The sequence below is a fragment of the Oncorhynchus tshawytscha genome, linkage group LG13 (assembly GCF_018296145.1).
Source record: "Oncorhynchus tshawytscha isolate Ot180627B linkage group LG13, Otsh_v2.0, whole genome shotgun sequence".
Lineage (NCBI taxonomy): Eukaryota > Metazoa > Chordata > Actinopteri > Salmoniformes > Salmonidae > Oncorhynchus > Oncorhynchus tshawytscha.
Window position 1 is genome coordinate 51,569,846 of NC_056441.1, and position 15,738 is coordinate 51,585,583.

At 43.3% G+C, this 15,738-nt stretch overlaps 1 protein-coding gene across 4 annotated transcripts in view; it reads left to right on the forward strand.

Annotated features, from left to right (window-relative positions):
- Positions 1 to 7,140: 7,140 nt before the first annotated feature.
- The window catches only part of tmprss4a (transmembrane serine protease 4a), a 21,409-nt gene continuing 12,811 nt past the window's right edge, over positions 7,141 to 15,738 (forward strand). The window contains exons 1-4 of one of the 4 annotated variants that reach the window (XM_042295890.1): positions 7,141 to 7,458; positions 14,413 to 14,467; positions 14,617 to 14,760; positions 15,117 to 15,269. In XM_042295890.1, coding sequence (XP_042151824.1) covers positions 14,634 to 14,760; positions 15,117 to 15,269 — 280 coding nt within the window. In that variant the 5' untranslated portion in view covers positions 7,141 to 7,458; positions 14,413 to 14,467; positions 14,617 to 14,633. Of the gene's footprint in view, positions 7,459 to 9,916; positions 10,336 to 12,763; positions 12,964 to 13,127; positions 13,704 to 14,412; positions 14,468 to 14,616; positions 14,761 to 15,116; positions 15,270 to 15,738 lie in introns of those variants that run through there. The other 3 variants (XM_042295889.1, XM_042295888.1, XM_042295887.1) reach the window with 3 other exon arrangements.

The following is a 15,738-nucleotide window of genomic DNA, read 5'->3' on the forward strand; positions in this document are numbered from 1 at the left end:
GATGTGGTGAATCCCACATGGTTATAACATGCTTGTGGAGACGGTCAGAGCCAAAGAGTCTCATGGAGGATGTTCAAGTTACAGTCAATAATAAGTGTATTATTGACTGCTCACACAGTACTGATCGCAAGCTCAATTCAAGGTCATGGATCATTTTTTCCCCCTGGCCATCCAAATCGTCACCTGCTGTCTTACTGATTCAGTATTAGCTGTCTGAGGAAGTTGCGTTGGAAAATCAAATCTTTTGCAATGTGTTGAGCACACACACACACACACACACACACACACACACACACACTAAACTCTCGCTTAGATCTGGTTGGAACTATTTGGTTTGGAAGACCAGCAAATTGATTCCCAAAACACAACCATCTTCGTAGCTCCCATCAGTGTCTGAGGGGAGAAACACAGATCGGGAAGGACTCGAAGGTGCACTCTGAGTTACACTTTACTTACACTGTTTACTCACTGTACCTCCCAGGAGTCCCTCGGGGTTTCCCCTATTGACTTTTAGATGAAGAGCTGAATGAGCTAGTTACAGAAGTGTTACTTTAGCCGACGGGAGCTAAGCGTTTATGCTAGCGTTAGCAGTTAGCTCGAGACTGAGTAGCTTCTAAGGCTAACGCGTCACAGACACAATAGCAGCAGCTCAACCAATGGCTGTGTAGTCCCGGAGACCTGGCAAAGAAAGGTAAAGCTTCTGTGCTCCAGCGATAAAGAACAATTAGCCAACAATCTGAATCTCTCATTAAAAGTGCAAAAACATGTGTGCGGTGGAGGTTCTCTCTGTCGCTCTACAGGTATTACTAAACATGTGTAGAGTTGACCATTCAAAAGCAGTAAATCACCAACAGTATCCAACAGTCTTAGAAAACAATGAGCTCAACGTTATAAGAGTGGCAAAGCTAATGTTAAATATATATTGGGCACTTTAGGCTACATATTGCAGCAAAGGAAGTGAACACACACCACAGTCAACATTTAAACCATTACGTTCCTTTAGTAGAAGCAGCGGTTTAGTGTTTCTTACCCTCCATCGCTGAATTGTCCGGCTTTAATCCTGGATGTCCGCCTCTCTCCTCTCCTCTTCCCCTTCCCGTGAATGTTCTGTCAGTCACTTGATTGGTGTTGGCGTGTCTGTCCTTTCTTAAAGCATTGTCTTTAGACGTTTGCCACCAGAAACGTCTCCACTCTCGCTAATGTTCTATCACGTGTCTTTCGAGTTCTTCCCAGCTCTGCATAGCTAGGATTCCTCAGGAAACTGGTCCATCTTCATTCTTGTAGCTGTTTATTCTCTGTGAGGTTTGCAGCCCCCGTACCCTCCATGTCTTTCTTTAGCACCACACTCAGACGTTCTCTCTTCTCTCTTTCACTCTCATTATTTGACGTCTTCTCACAGTGAATGGGTAAGCAATGGCTACGGCAGTCATTACCACGCTGTAGAAGTTCAGTTCACTTTTCTCGGTCCTTTACACACGTTTCACTTTTATTTCTTGAGCACCACAAATTCACGTCACAGATCATCGCTGAAACAGAAGTATTGACACGGCAAAAGCCTTGCAGACATCTTAGAGCCTTGAGTAGCCTTCAGACATAGGCCAGAAGCACCTTACCTACTCTAATTTGAACATTACACTTGTGCCTTGAAGATTCCCTATGCATGTATTCTCTCAACATAGTGACATCATCTTCACATATACTATTTGTCTTAAGCAGGGGCGCAACTTTGGTTTTAGAAGTGGGGGATTATATATATATTTTTTTATCCAGTCGGATAAACACTTCAAACAGCCTACCCGATCGCTCGGAGGCGTCCACATGGTCCTAAAGCACATCGTTGCCTCGTTTTGTATCACATTCCAGTGATAAAACTGTGGGGGGGGGGGTTGAAATGTTGCCTCCGTCCCCAGTGAAAGTTGTGCCCCTGGTCTTAAGGGCAGAGCAGAATTATGTGTCGTTCATTGCCCACTCTGTTGACAACAGGCTTCAATGGTCGGCCTGACACTCAGCTCTATACCTTCCACCGGTAAGTGGGGACTCCCAGTCTGCCGATAGTGAAACTGCGTGTTGTGCACGTTCATCTGTGATTTGATGTTGGAATTTCCATGATGGCATCCCAATAATCTCTCCTTTCTCCTGAAGTGTGCAATTGTTCACTACGCCCCACAAAGTTAAAAGCATTGCATAGACGTAAGCCTGGGCTAAAGGGAGTTTCCATATACCTGTCATTTCCTGTCAAACCCACGAAGGGGAGAAAGGATAGATTATTGGAACGTACGCACTGTAAAGTATGAGGGTTTTCCCAAGGAGGAGAGGGTTTTAAGTTCCAATGCTGAACAGACACACACATGCATTTTGGGCCTCCCAAATACATTTCATACATGTGTTCATGGGCTTGGTTTCTACCTAAGATGTTGTTTTTTAACTCTGAGTTATGTCTTCACAGAAACCTTGTGTCACAAACCCCGACTCACCAAACCCATTAAGCTCTTGAGAATCAGCCTCTACGTTGTGTAATCATCACCTTTTTCCTTCTGCATGTGAATCACTAGTCACAAACAGACACGGCCCAAATGATTGAGTAATCCTTGCACAACATCATGGGAAAGAGTTGGAAAAAAGTCATTCATATGATTTTATGTTTATTGCCTTTGTGTATATCTGTATTATCCGTTACAATCACTGCGTGTAACAGCTGTCTCTACCAATATGAGCTGCTTAGTCGGGCACAGTAGGAGCATAGATGTAGAAAAGAGGGATGGAAGGGTGAAGAGATGAGCTTGAGAACGAGGGAAGAGTTCCCCTCAGGAAGAAGCTTAGGCTACATGTTAATCGTCAGAGCATTTCCCCTTCTGCCTCATTTCTGGGTAAGGCTGCCAGTAAGGGACAATAGTGATTTACATCACACCAGGAAGGAAAATTTCTGGTAAGACATACAATAATAATGGAGAAAGGTGGGTTGAAAGACACATGAAACCTAGGTTGTATGATGAATGATTTCTATGAACTGGTTCCCGTCAACAATTAAAGAAATGTAAGTTAAGAAAAGACACACAACATACAGTGCATTTGGAAAGTATTCAGATCTTTTTCCACATTTTGTTACGTTACAGCCTTATTCTAAAATTGATTAAATAGTCCCCCCCCCCTCATCAGTCTACACACAATACCCCATAATGAAAAATCAAAAACAGGTTTGTAGAAATTTTTGCAAATGTATAAAAATAAAAAAATGAAATATGACATTTACACAAGTATTGACCCTTTACTCAGTACTTTGTTGAATCATTTTTGGCAGCGATTACATCCTCAAGTCTTCTTGGGTATGACGCTACAAGCTTGGCACACCTGTATTTGGTTAGTTTCTCAACACTGGGGCCCCTCAGGGGTGTGTACTTAATCCCCTTCTGTACTCCCTGTTCACCCAAGACTGCGTGGCCAAGAACAACTCCAACACCATCATTAAGTTTGCTGACAACACAACAGTGGTAGGCCTGATCACCAACAAAGATGAGACAGGGAGGGAGGGAGGAGTTCAGAGAACTGACAGTGTCGTGCCAGGACAACAACCTCTCCCTCAATGTGAGCAAGACAAAGGAGATGATCGTGGACTACAGGAAAAGGCGGGCCGGACAGGCCCCCATTAACATCAACAGGGCTGTAGTGCAGCGGGTTGAGAGTTTCAAGTTCCTTTGAGTCCACATCACCAACGAATTATCATGGTCCAAACACACCAAGACAGTTGTGAAGAGGGCACGGAGGGTCCTCAAAACATTCTACAGCTGCTCCATTGAGGGCATCCTGACCGGATGCATCACCATCTGGTGTTTCAACAGCTCAACATCTGACCATAAGGCGCTACAGAGGGTAGTGTGTACGGCCCAGTACGTCACTGGGGCCAAGCTTCCTGCCATCCAGGACCTACAGTAGCTTGCGAAAGTATTCGGCCCCCTTGAACTTTGCGACCTTTTGTCACATTTCAGGCTTCAAACATAAAGATATAAAACTGTATTTTTTTGTGAAGAATCAACAACAAGTGGGACACAATCATGAAGTGGAACGACATTTATTGGATATTTCAAACTTTTTTAACAAATCAAAAACTGAAAAATTGGGCGTGCAAAATTATTCAGCCCCTTTACTTTCAGTGCAGCAAACTCTCTCCAGAAGTTCAGTGAGGATCTCTGAATGATCCAATGTTGACCTAAATGACTAATGATGATAAATACAATCCACCTGTGTGTAATCAAGTCTCCGTATAAATGCACCTGCACTGTGATAGTCTCAGAGGTCCGTTAAAAGCGCAGAGAGCATCATGAAGAACAAGGAACACACCAGGCAGGTCCGAGATACTGTTGTGAAGAAGTTTAAAGCCGGATTTGGATACAAAAAGATTTCCCAAGCTTTAAACATCCCAAGGAGCACTGTGCAAGCAATAATATTGAAATGGAAGGAGTATCAGACCACTGCAAATCTACCAAGACCTGGCCGTCCCTCTAAACTTTCAGCTCATACAAGGAAAAGACTGATCAGAGATGCAGCCAAGAGGCCCATGATCACTCAAAAGTGTTGTTTAAAGTTTGCCACAAGCCACCTGGGAGACACACCAAACATGTGGAAGAAGGTGCTCTGGTCAGATGAAACCAAAATTGAACTTTTTGGCAACAATGCCAAACGTTATGTTTGGCGTAAAAGCAACACAGCTCATCACCCTGAACACACCATCCCCACTGTCAAACATGGTGGTGGCAGCATCATGGTTTGGGCCTGCTGTTCTTCAGCGGGGACAGGGAAGATGGTTAAAATTGATGGGAAGATGGATGGAGAAATACAGGACCATTCTGGAAGAAAACCTGATGGAGTCTGCAAAAGACCTGAGACTGGGACGGAGATTTGTCTTCCAACAAGACAATGATCCAAAACATAAAGCAAAATCTACAATGGAATGGTTCAAAAATAAACATATCCAGGTGTTAGAATGACCAAGTCAAAGTCCAGACCTGAACCCAATCGAGAATCTGTGGAAAGAACTGAAAACTGCTGTTCACAAATGCTCTCCATCCAACCTCACTGAGCTCGAGCTGTTTTGCAAGGAGGAATGGGAAAAAATTTCAGTCTCTCGATGTGCAAAACTGATAGAGACATACCCCAAGCGACATACAGCTGTAATCGCAGCAAAAGGTGGCGCTACAAAGTATTAACTTAAGGGGGCTGAATAATTTTGCATGCCCAATTTTTCTGTTTTTGATTTGTTAAAAAAGTTTGAAATATCCAATAAATGTCATTCCACTTCATGATTGTGTCCCACTTGTTGTTGATTCTTCACAAAAAAATACAGTTTTATATCTTTATGTTTGAAGCCTGAAATGTGGCAAAAGGTCACAAAGTTCAAGGGGGCCAAATACTTTCGCAAGGCACTGTATATAGTAGGCGCCGTCAGAGGAAAGCCCATAAAATCATCAGAGACTCCAGTCACCCAAGTCATAGACTGTTTTCTCTGTTATCACATGGCAAGCGGTACCAGAGCGTCTAGGACCAGAAGGCTACTTAACAGCGTCTACACTCAACCAATAAGATTGCTGAACAATTAATTAAATGGCCACTGGACTACTTACATTGACCCCCCCCCCATTTGTTTTGCACACTGCTGCTCCCCTGTTTATTATCTATAAATAATGACTTCACCCCTACCTACAAATTATCTCAACTAACCTGTATCCCCGCACACTGACTCGGTACCGGCACCCCTTGTATATAGCCTCATTATTGTTATGTTATTGTGTTACTTTTTATTATTATTTTTTACTTTAGTCTATTTGGTAAATGTTTTCTTAACTCTTCTTGAACTCCACTGTTGGTTAAGGGCTTGTAAGAAAGCATTTCACAGTAAGGTCTACACTTGTTGTATTCGGCGCATGTGACAAAGTTTGATTTGATTTGATTTCTCCCATTCTTCTCTGCAGATCCTTTCAAGCTCTGTAAGGTTGGATGAAAAGCTAATTTCAGGTCTCTCCAGAGATATTCGAAAGGGTTCAAGTCCGGCCTCTGGCTGGGCCATTCAAGGACATTCAGAGACTTGTCCCAAAGCCACTCCTGCATTGTCTTAGGTGTGTGCTTAGGGTCGTTGCCCTGTTGGAAGGTGAACCTTCACCCCAGTCTGAGGTCCTGAGCACTCTGGAGCAGGTTTTCATGAAGGATCTCTCTGTACATTGCTCCATTCATCTTTCCCTCGATCCTGATTAGTCTCCCAGTCCCTGAAAAACATCCCCACATCATGATGCTGCCACCACCATGCTTCACCGTAGGGACGGTGCCAGGTTTCCTTCAGACGTCGCTCTTGGAATTCAGGCCAAATAGTTCAATCTTGGCTTCATCAGACCAGAGAATCTTGTTTCTCATGGACTGAGAGTCCTTTAGGTGCCTTTTGGCAGACTCCAGTGTGCTGTCATGTGACATAATCATGTCTCAACCTCATGGCTTGGTTTTTGCTCTGACATGCACTGTCAACTGTGGGACCTTATATAGACAGGTGTGTTCCTTTCCAAATCATCCAATCAATTGAATTTACCACAGGTGGACTCCAATCAAGTTGTAGAAACATCTCAAGGATGATCAATGGAAACAGGATGCACCTGAGCTCAGTTTCGAGTCTCATAGCAAAGGGTCTGAATACTTATGTAAATAAGGTATTTCTGTTTTTTTAATCTTTTATATTGTGCAAAAATGTCTAAAAACCTGTTTTCATTTTGTCATTATGGGAAATAGTTTGTAGATTGATGAGAAAAAAACAATTATACATTTTTAGAATAAGGCTGTAACGTAACAAAATGTGGAAAAGGGGAAGGGGTCTGAATAGTTTCCGAATGCACTGTATATAACACACAAAGTCCTATGTTATCTATTTTAGCCTTGACGTTAAATAACATGAATAACATGAACTGTTCCCTCATATTGAATACACCTTATATTGAATACCCCTTATATTGAATACCTCTAGCACACAGACACAAGTGGTGGGTAATGTGAGAGTGAGGCGACACAACATACTGACCAGAAACTAGTCTGAATATGTTAATCATTTCCCTGGACTCGTTCTCATTCAACCAAGCCAACAAAAAAACACAGAGGGGAGAGAGAGAAGTGGGATCACATTAAATGAATACTGTGAAGTCTGCTCCCTAGGGAGGCAGGCTTGAGCAACACTTCAAACCGAGAGAGAGGGAAGGAAGCAGGAAGAGAGGCTAGATTCTGGGATTGAAAACGTGTGTATTTAACAGTGTAGGGACAGAGGGAAAGGCAACCATACTCAAAGCTCACACCTACCTCCGCAGTCTTACTATAAGCATCCAGGTTGATCGCTGAAGACCACCAGGCAAACACTGACCCCAACAACCAGAGACCACCTGATCAGGACTGAGGGTAAAGGACTGACAGGCAACAGGGACTGGTTAACCTCATGTAAGTGACACATTTTGGTCATGTTAATGTTGTCACATCGTCTATTGTTGAGTATGCTAGTGTCATGAAATCACGTGGGGGGCACCATTGCTTGTGCAGACTTGACCTTCTTTCTACATGACAGTCTTGAGATTGAACAAGCTGTTACACAGCATCCAAGGGGTTAAACGGTTGTTGACCCTCATCAAGTTTGGTGTGTCTGTTTAACAGAACCCAGGCCAGATCGCTAATATTATCCGCAGTAATAGGTTAGTCAATGCCCCCTTTCAAAATGAACTTGCAATGAGATCCAAGATACTGTTTGTGAGATACTCAAGGTTAGGCATTGTGTTTATTGGAATACAACAAAAAACAACTCCACAGATTTAACTAGAGCACCGAGGGTAACATTAGTTCAGCTGTATCAGTATGGTTAATATTTAACCCATCTCAGACAGTCCAGTACAGACTATGCGTACATAGTGTCCCCTCGAATCGACCTCATGGAAAGTGTGTCTGTTGTGATGGAGAGGGGATTTTTGACAGTGAAAGGAGCTATAGTTTGACAGATTGTGTCATTGCTGTAGTTCAAATCTCTATTTTCTTCCTTCACATGTTTGTTTTACGAATCCCTCACTCACTATCCCGGTCTCCCTCCACACTCTCTTTTTCAGCGTCTGAACATTTTAGTCACATTGATGGGTGACAATAACCTGGACAATTAATGACAATATGTTGATTACACTGTACTGTGTATCACCCATTTGTTATCTATTGCTGACACAGGGCGGCGCACAATTTGCCCAGTGTCGTCCGGGTAAGGATTTGGCCCGGTGTAACGGTTCTCTTTAGGTGAAGTGGAGGCGGACCAAAATGCAGCGTGGTTGTTATTCATTGTACTTTAATAAAGAAACTGCACACGAATAAACTAACAAACGTGGAAAACCTAAAACAGTCCTATCTGGTGCAAAACACAGAGACAGGAAAAATCACCCACAAACACACAGTGAAACCCAGGCTACCTAAATATGGTTCCCAATCAGAGACAATGACTAACACCTGCCTCTGATTGAGAACCATATCAGGCCAGACATAGAAATAGACAAACAAGACATCCAACATAGAATGCCCACTCAGATCACACCCTGACCAACCAAAACATAGAAACATACAAAGCAAACTATGGTCAGGGTGTGACACCCGGGTTAGGCCGTCATTGCGAATAAGAATTTGTTCTTCACTGACTAGTCTAGTTAAATAAAGGTTCAATAAAAATAATATTATGAATGTATTATTCAATAGATATCTTGGCAGGGAGTCAGGCTCATTAAAGCAGGCCATGCCCGAGTTAACTTTAAAACCAATAGAAATCTAGGCAACTGCATCACTTCCTTGTTCTGAAGAGGGAAGAAGTAGTGTGGTGAGAGGGTCACAGCCCTTAACAATTTGGATCATCATAGATTACAATCAGCTTCTGTTCTCGACAGAGGACCAATCTCTTTTATCCTGTCCCCCTTCTCTCTCATATATATATATATATATATATATATATATATATATATATATAGTGCTCGGACAATACAAAACCACATAGGTTCTGCAAAGTAAACCAGGTAATTTGCACGTGCATAGACTGTTTTTACTGTGTTGACTACTTGAGTACATTGTTTACCTCCGGTATAACTCCTCTATCCTTTTTTAATAGGATTTGCTACAAAGCCACAGATCTTTATTGAAGTAAGAGATAATTTGTTACTATCTCGAAAATGTCTAGCAATTCAGCATGGTTCAAAACTGGCTCATAGGAAAGTAGGTTATTGAGTTATGAATCACTAACAGTATGTAATGGAGCCGTTAGTTGAAATCAAAGAGAAGTGGACCTACTGTATTGTTGACCATTGACTGGAAGGAAGGAAATGTTGAGAATCCAGTACAAGGAAACTGCCCGATCCTTTACTCCACTGGCACAATCCAAACATTTACAGGAATTTCCTCCATGTACCACATATAGCCTGAGGGGTGGGGGTGGGGTGGGGTGGGGGTATTGTAGCAAGCTTTTAGCAATATGACTGTCAAATCCCCTAGTGAGGAGGATTTAAAAAAAATAGGAGTTACAGTATAAACAAGTTTCTGTCCCCAAAATATTATTGTGATCACGTATCCCATTCCTGGGTTAAGAAGCATATGTCCTCTGGCTCAGAGAGCAACGCCAGACTGGAGCTCCAACTGATACCAACAAGACAGGACTGGCCCACGACCTGTCCTAAATGGTGTGTGTGTGCGAGCGTGCGTGCGTGCGTGTTTGTCAGTCTGTGCTCGTGTGACTGTTCCTGTGTGTGTGTTTTTGTTCTCATACATTCATGAACGAGAGGTAGAAGAACTGAAAAGGACAGCGCTAGAGCTACAAGGATCCACCGAATCAGGAAAGGCTGTTTGTGGGAGGAGAGAGAGAGAGAGAGAGAGAGAGAGAGAGAGAGAGTATGCAGGTAGAGAGACCAAGGCATTAGGTGTCCTATTACAGATACTAGTATGGTGTTGTTTTGTCTGCAGGGGCTGGGTCATCCACAACAAGTCCATGTGGATTTCAGCAGCACGGATACACACAGAAACACACCGGCAGTCATTAATACAGCAGCAGATTTTCACCGCAGCCGGACAAGTTAGGCGGCCTGCATGATAGATTAAGTTTCACTGCCTGTGAATTGAGGGACAACGAATAGGGTACGAGAAGGACGAGAGAGAGAAAGACAGGGAGAGAGAAGAACAGAGGGAGAGAAGGCACAAGGCGAAGGGAGAGACTGTTGAAGGGAGTTCTACTTGCTCCAGAGACCGAAGGACAGTGCATCCTCTGTACCCTGTGATCTGGGCCAGCTGAGAGGGGACTTCTGCACCATGGATGTGAGTAGAGATGGAGACTACAGTCTGGGGAAAATAGGGGATCAGGCTATTCACTTGTGGAGTAGTATCGGTCACCTGGACTCGTACAGCAGTGGTTTACAGGATCACAGTGATGGGACTTTAGGGAAAACATATGGGATAACATGCCCATGTTTACCTGTGTAATAAATGTACGGTCTGTGTGTTTAGTGAACAATTGTTATACTTGTAAATAGTCCCTTGCAAAGCAAGCAATCCTGAAGTGCATTTGAAAGTGTTACCATGTTAGTATTACTGTGTCTCTGCTGACAATATCACATTTTTGTGAGTTCCACAGTACTGGTCAAAGGTTTTATAACACCTTCTCATTCAATGGTTTTACATTGTAGAATAATGGTGAAGACATCAAAGCTATGAAATAACACATATGGAATCGTGTAGTAACCAAAATATTGTTAAAAAAGTTCATTTGTAGAATTACTTTCCTTCTTAATGCGTTTGAGCCAATGCGTTGTGTTGTGACAAGGTAAGGGGTGGTATACAGAAGATGGCCCTATCTGGTAAAAGGCTAAGTCCATATTATGGCACGGACATCTCAAATAAGCAAAGAGAAACAACAGTCCATCATGACTTTAAGACGTGAAGGTCAGTCAATAAGGAAAATGTGATGTTTTGATGTCTTCACTATTAGTCTAAAATGTAGAAAATAGCGACAACAAAAAAAGACAAACCCTTGAATGAGTAGGAGGTGTTCTAAAACCTTTGGCCGGTAGTGTAAAAGTGGGAAATAGACATAGATTAGGGTTCTTGTGATTGTACACATCTGTCGTGGGTGGCAGAAATGCTAAGTGACCAGTGTTCAGTTTGTGTAGGAAACTGGTGTGCGTTTGTGTGTGTATGTATGCCTGTGTGTGATCATGCAAATCTGTGTTGTTGGAGAACGCTGCCTTTGATTACAACTCAAGTGTAGCTTCTCTAAAGGTCTTTTTTGCTTTCAAATGTGTATTTTATTTACTTTGGTTGCTTTTACCAGGTAAGTTGACTGAGAACACATTCTCATTTACAGCAACAAGCTGGGGAATCGTTACTGGGGAGAGGAGTGGGATGAATGAGTCTGGGGGATGATTAGGTGACCGTATGAGGGCCAGATTGGGAATTTAGCCAGGATACCTGTTTCACGTCCCATCCAAAAGACAGCACCCTGCACAGGGCAATGTCCCCAATCACTGCCCTGGGGCGTTGGGATATTATTATTTTTTAGACCAGAGGAAAGGGTGCATCCTTCTGGCCCTCCAACACCACTTCCAGCAGCATCTGGTCTCCCATCCAGGGTACAACCAGGACCGACCCTGCTAAGCTTCAGAAGCAAGCCAGCAGTGGTATGTAGGGTGGTAAGCTGCTGGCACTCTAAAATACAATCCACAATGAAGAGCGAGCACCTTTTTATACACTAAAGCAAAACATGCCAATTGATTTTATCGGTTATTAAACCTTCTGTGAGCCAGTTCTGCTTCCCAATTGCTTCTCAATGCAAACTGGGTCTAGTCCCATTGGCCCATGCAGGATAGTGAACAAACGACCTGAACACACCTCTGTCTCGCTCCCTCACACACGCATAGACATTTGCATACCCCCCCTCTCTATCTCTGTGATTTTATTCCACCCATATTGTAAATTTATGCCAACTGTCTGTCAAAGTGAATTATTGCACTGTCATTGACATGGATTGTGTGATTCAGGTTCAAGTAATATATTTGAGTAAATGAATGTGTGCTGCATGTAGTTAGTGACCTATAGTTTTTATGTGGTCTACAAATCACTCGGAGTCCCTATTTTCGATAGTTTGCTATGTATTGTATGTATATTGCTGGTCAACTTTGATGAAACATTGCAGGTATTTTGGTTTATGTTTGGTACTGGTCAGTCAGCTGTCAGCTCCGAGATGTGTATAGTCACATTTCAAGTTGAACTGGCTGACCTTCCTCTTCTCCCACCTCTGTACTCTACCATCCATTCTTTCTTTCTCTCCTTCTCTCTTTGTAACCATATTTCCTTATCTCATAGCCTGCTCATATTGACCTAGATTAGTTGACCTAGATTAGTTCCTACATCTACGTGGAGAGTTCCACCAACCAGCAGCATCTCCATGACTCATGCAAATCATACGGATCTTTCTCTCTCTCTCTATGTGTGTGTGTGTGTCATTCAAATTAACACTTACGTACAGTGAGCACTGTTCCCTCTAAATTGTGCGCGTTAACCTCCTGCAGGACTACCGCACACAGGAAATGCCATGATGCGCAGAGACGGACCCAAGCGATTGAACTTCACTGAGTTCGCCCTATTAGTTTGCACTATATTATAGATCAACTCCCCCCCATCGAATCAACATTATATCAGACACCCTTCAATGCACCAAACCAGTACAAGTCTAACTTTGCAAGATTGAGTCTTTGATTTTGTGTCGGGCAGAGCCAGAACGCCATGGGGAAGATTTAAATTGGCGGGTGCAGCCCGCGAGCGGCGTTTCAATCACCGGCGAGTGAACGCGTTTTTCAGATCAGACCGCAAAGCAGCAGTTAGCGAGTTATCGACCCTTGCCTAGATACATATAAGTCAGCAATGGGGAGTTACTGCTTCCTACAAAAGGTGAAGGCTACACGTCAAGCCGTATTTGAAAAGCCAGTCCGGTAAAAAAGCTTACAGTAGGTCGTTTTTCTGTTGCTTTAGCACCATATAGCTGATTCCCCCCCAAAAAATCAACGCTTGATGATGAGTTGGTTATTTGAATCAGCTGTGTAGTGCTAGGGCAAACAACAAAATGTGACCCCAGGGGAGTGTCTTTAACTGTTTCGGATTGTAGTCAGTTAAATGAACAGTATATGTATATCTCACTTCCCCCTTTTCTCCGAAGTTGTGGTTGTTTGGCTATTCTTCTCCTCCGTGTTGCTAGAACCCTCTGTTTTAGTTTCCAATATTAGACCAGACTGTCTCCATGGAGAATAGACAGGAAGACTTCACGCAGATGAAGGGATTTCACTCGCAATTGAATTGTTAAAGTGAAATTACGGGACATATATATTTATTTAAAAAAAAAACATTTGAGAATGTCTCACTACAAGCCTTTGATTTTGGGTTATATTTAACAAACTTTAACATGTTTTGTTTCTGTAATGGTAAATCTGTGAACAAAAGCACTGAGAACTTTAACTACAGAAGACCAACAGCAGTTGTTACCCAGCCACCTAAGAGCCCTGTCCCTCACTATAGCCACCATCTATCTTGTCCCTCCATACAGTATAACCCTCCATATCTGCGGGATGGTGTATTGTGTGGCGTTGTCCATATTAGAGCAGCCTCCGTCTCAAAAGGACATGGGTTCGCTGTTGGTGAGTGTTGTCGGACAGTCCGTAGACTGTGCATGGAATGTATTTGTGTATTAGTGACAGATTTGTATAGTACTTGTGGAGCGGTTGGCGAGATCGGACAGAATAGCCGATACTGTAGATACCTAACAGACTGTTTGAGACACGAGTCACTGGTATTTTGGGATGTTGTTGTTTTTGGTCCTAATGGCTGTTTCACCAGTGAGCAGGTTTCGTTCACTGAAGCTATGACTCATGAGAGTTATGATGGCGGGTACTTGTGCTTGCTGTACACTTGAATGTAAAAGCTGAGGGGGGCAGAGCTGTCAATGACATAACTTGAATTAAGTGGTTTATAGCGTGCATGATTCGAATGCTGTGTTTATAGCATGCTCCACCATTCAAGATCTATTGTCCTTTAATGGAGTGGAATAACACCGCATAAGGCAACTACACATTGAGCAGAGTACCACACCTGAGGATGTGTCATACAACTATCTCTGTCTTTGTGTCAGACGGGCCTGGGAACTGTGCTCACAGCATTAGGCATGACAGTCACACACAACTTTGATGGGAGGCACGCTGTTCCGTGTGTGTGTGTTCTTGATCCAATCTGTCGTGCCTCCCCTCTCTAGGCCCTAGAACCTCACAAACTCTTACACAATGTCCCACGTTCTGCACCGAGCACAGTATTAATCCCCTTTGTCTCATTCTGTCGTCTCTCTCTCGCCAGACTGACACCAGCCTTGCTGAAGAAAGCAATATACCATTAAATCCTAGGCAACAAGGTAAGCCATTGTAGTGGAATTGATTCATTTTGCAATCATATTGTACAAGTATGACTTAATATGCAATCATTTACTGTCCAATTAGGCTTTAGTTGCATGTGTCTATGTGTTTAAATAGCTACAAAATCCTGATTGTTCCTCTCCCCCAGTTGAAGTACGGCCTGGTATGAAACGAAAGCTCATGACGGCTCTGAACTCCCAGAAAGAGAAGTCCTCGTCGAGGAATAGGGTCCTGATCACTGTGTTGATGGTACTGCTAGTGCTAGGGATCCTGGCCACGGCTGGCTACTTCAGTGAGTCCAGCTTCGAAACCCATCATCCCTGCATCCCAGACTGCACCCTATTCCCTGCATAGTGCACTGCTTTTGAACAGGGCCCATAAGGATCAAGAGTAGTGTGGTCAAAAGTAGTGCACTATGTTGGGCATAGGTTGCTGTTTGGGACGCAAACCCACCTCTACACCCTCTCTTCCCCCTTAGGTAACACAAGACATACTAGTACTTCTCCCCTGTACAAATACTCAGTGATTCACAATGAAACCATAGCAACATTATGGAATTTGATTCCACAAACTTTTTTTTTTTAATAACCTGTCTTCTGTACTCTCTCCTCCTTTAATCCCTCTTTCCCCTTTCCTTTCTGTCCTCAGTCGCCCAGCTGATCAACAGTAAGTACTTCTTCTGCTCTCGGTCGGTGAAGTTCATTCCCCTGGACAAAGCATGTGATGGGATGGTGGACTGTTCAGGAGGAGAGGACGAGCTCACCTGTGTGGCCAGCATGACGGTCAACACTACCTTCCCAGGTAAAACGCGCGCACACACACACAGGCGCGCGCACACACACACAGGCGCGCGCACACACACACAGGCGCGCGCACACACACACACACACACACACAGGTATGGACAGGTACTCACACACACACACACACACACACACAGAGGTATGGACAGGTACTCACACACACCACTCCATCTATAAATCTTTATACATCTGTCTCTGTCACTTCTATGTGTTTAATCTCATTCTTATTCTCTCTTTTTTCTCTCTCGGTCTCTTACTTTCCTTTTCCTGTCTCTCTCTGTGATGCGCACCTCTGCATCCTCTCTCTTGCTGTCTTTCTCTCTCTCTTACTCTGTCTCTCTCTTTTACTCTGTCTCTCTCTTTTACTCTGTCTCTCTCTTTTACTCTGTCTCTCTCTTTTACTCTGTCTCTCTCTTTTACTCTGTCTCTCTCTCTCACTCTGTGTCTCTCTCTCTCACTCTGTCTCT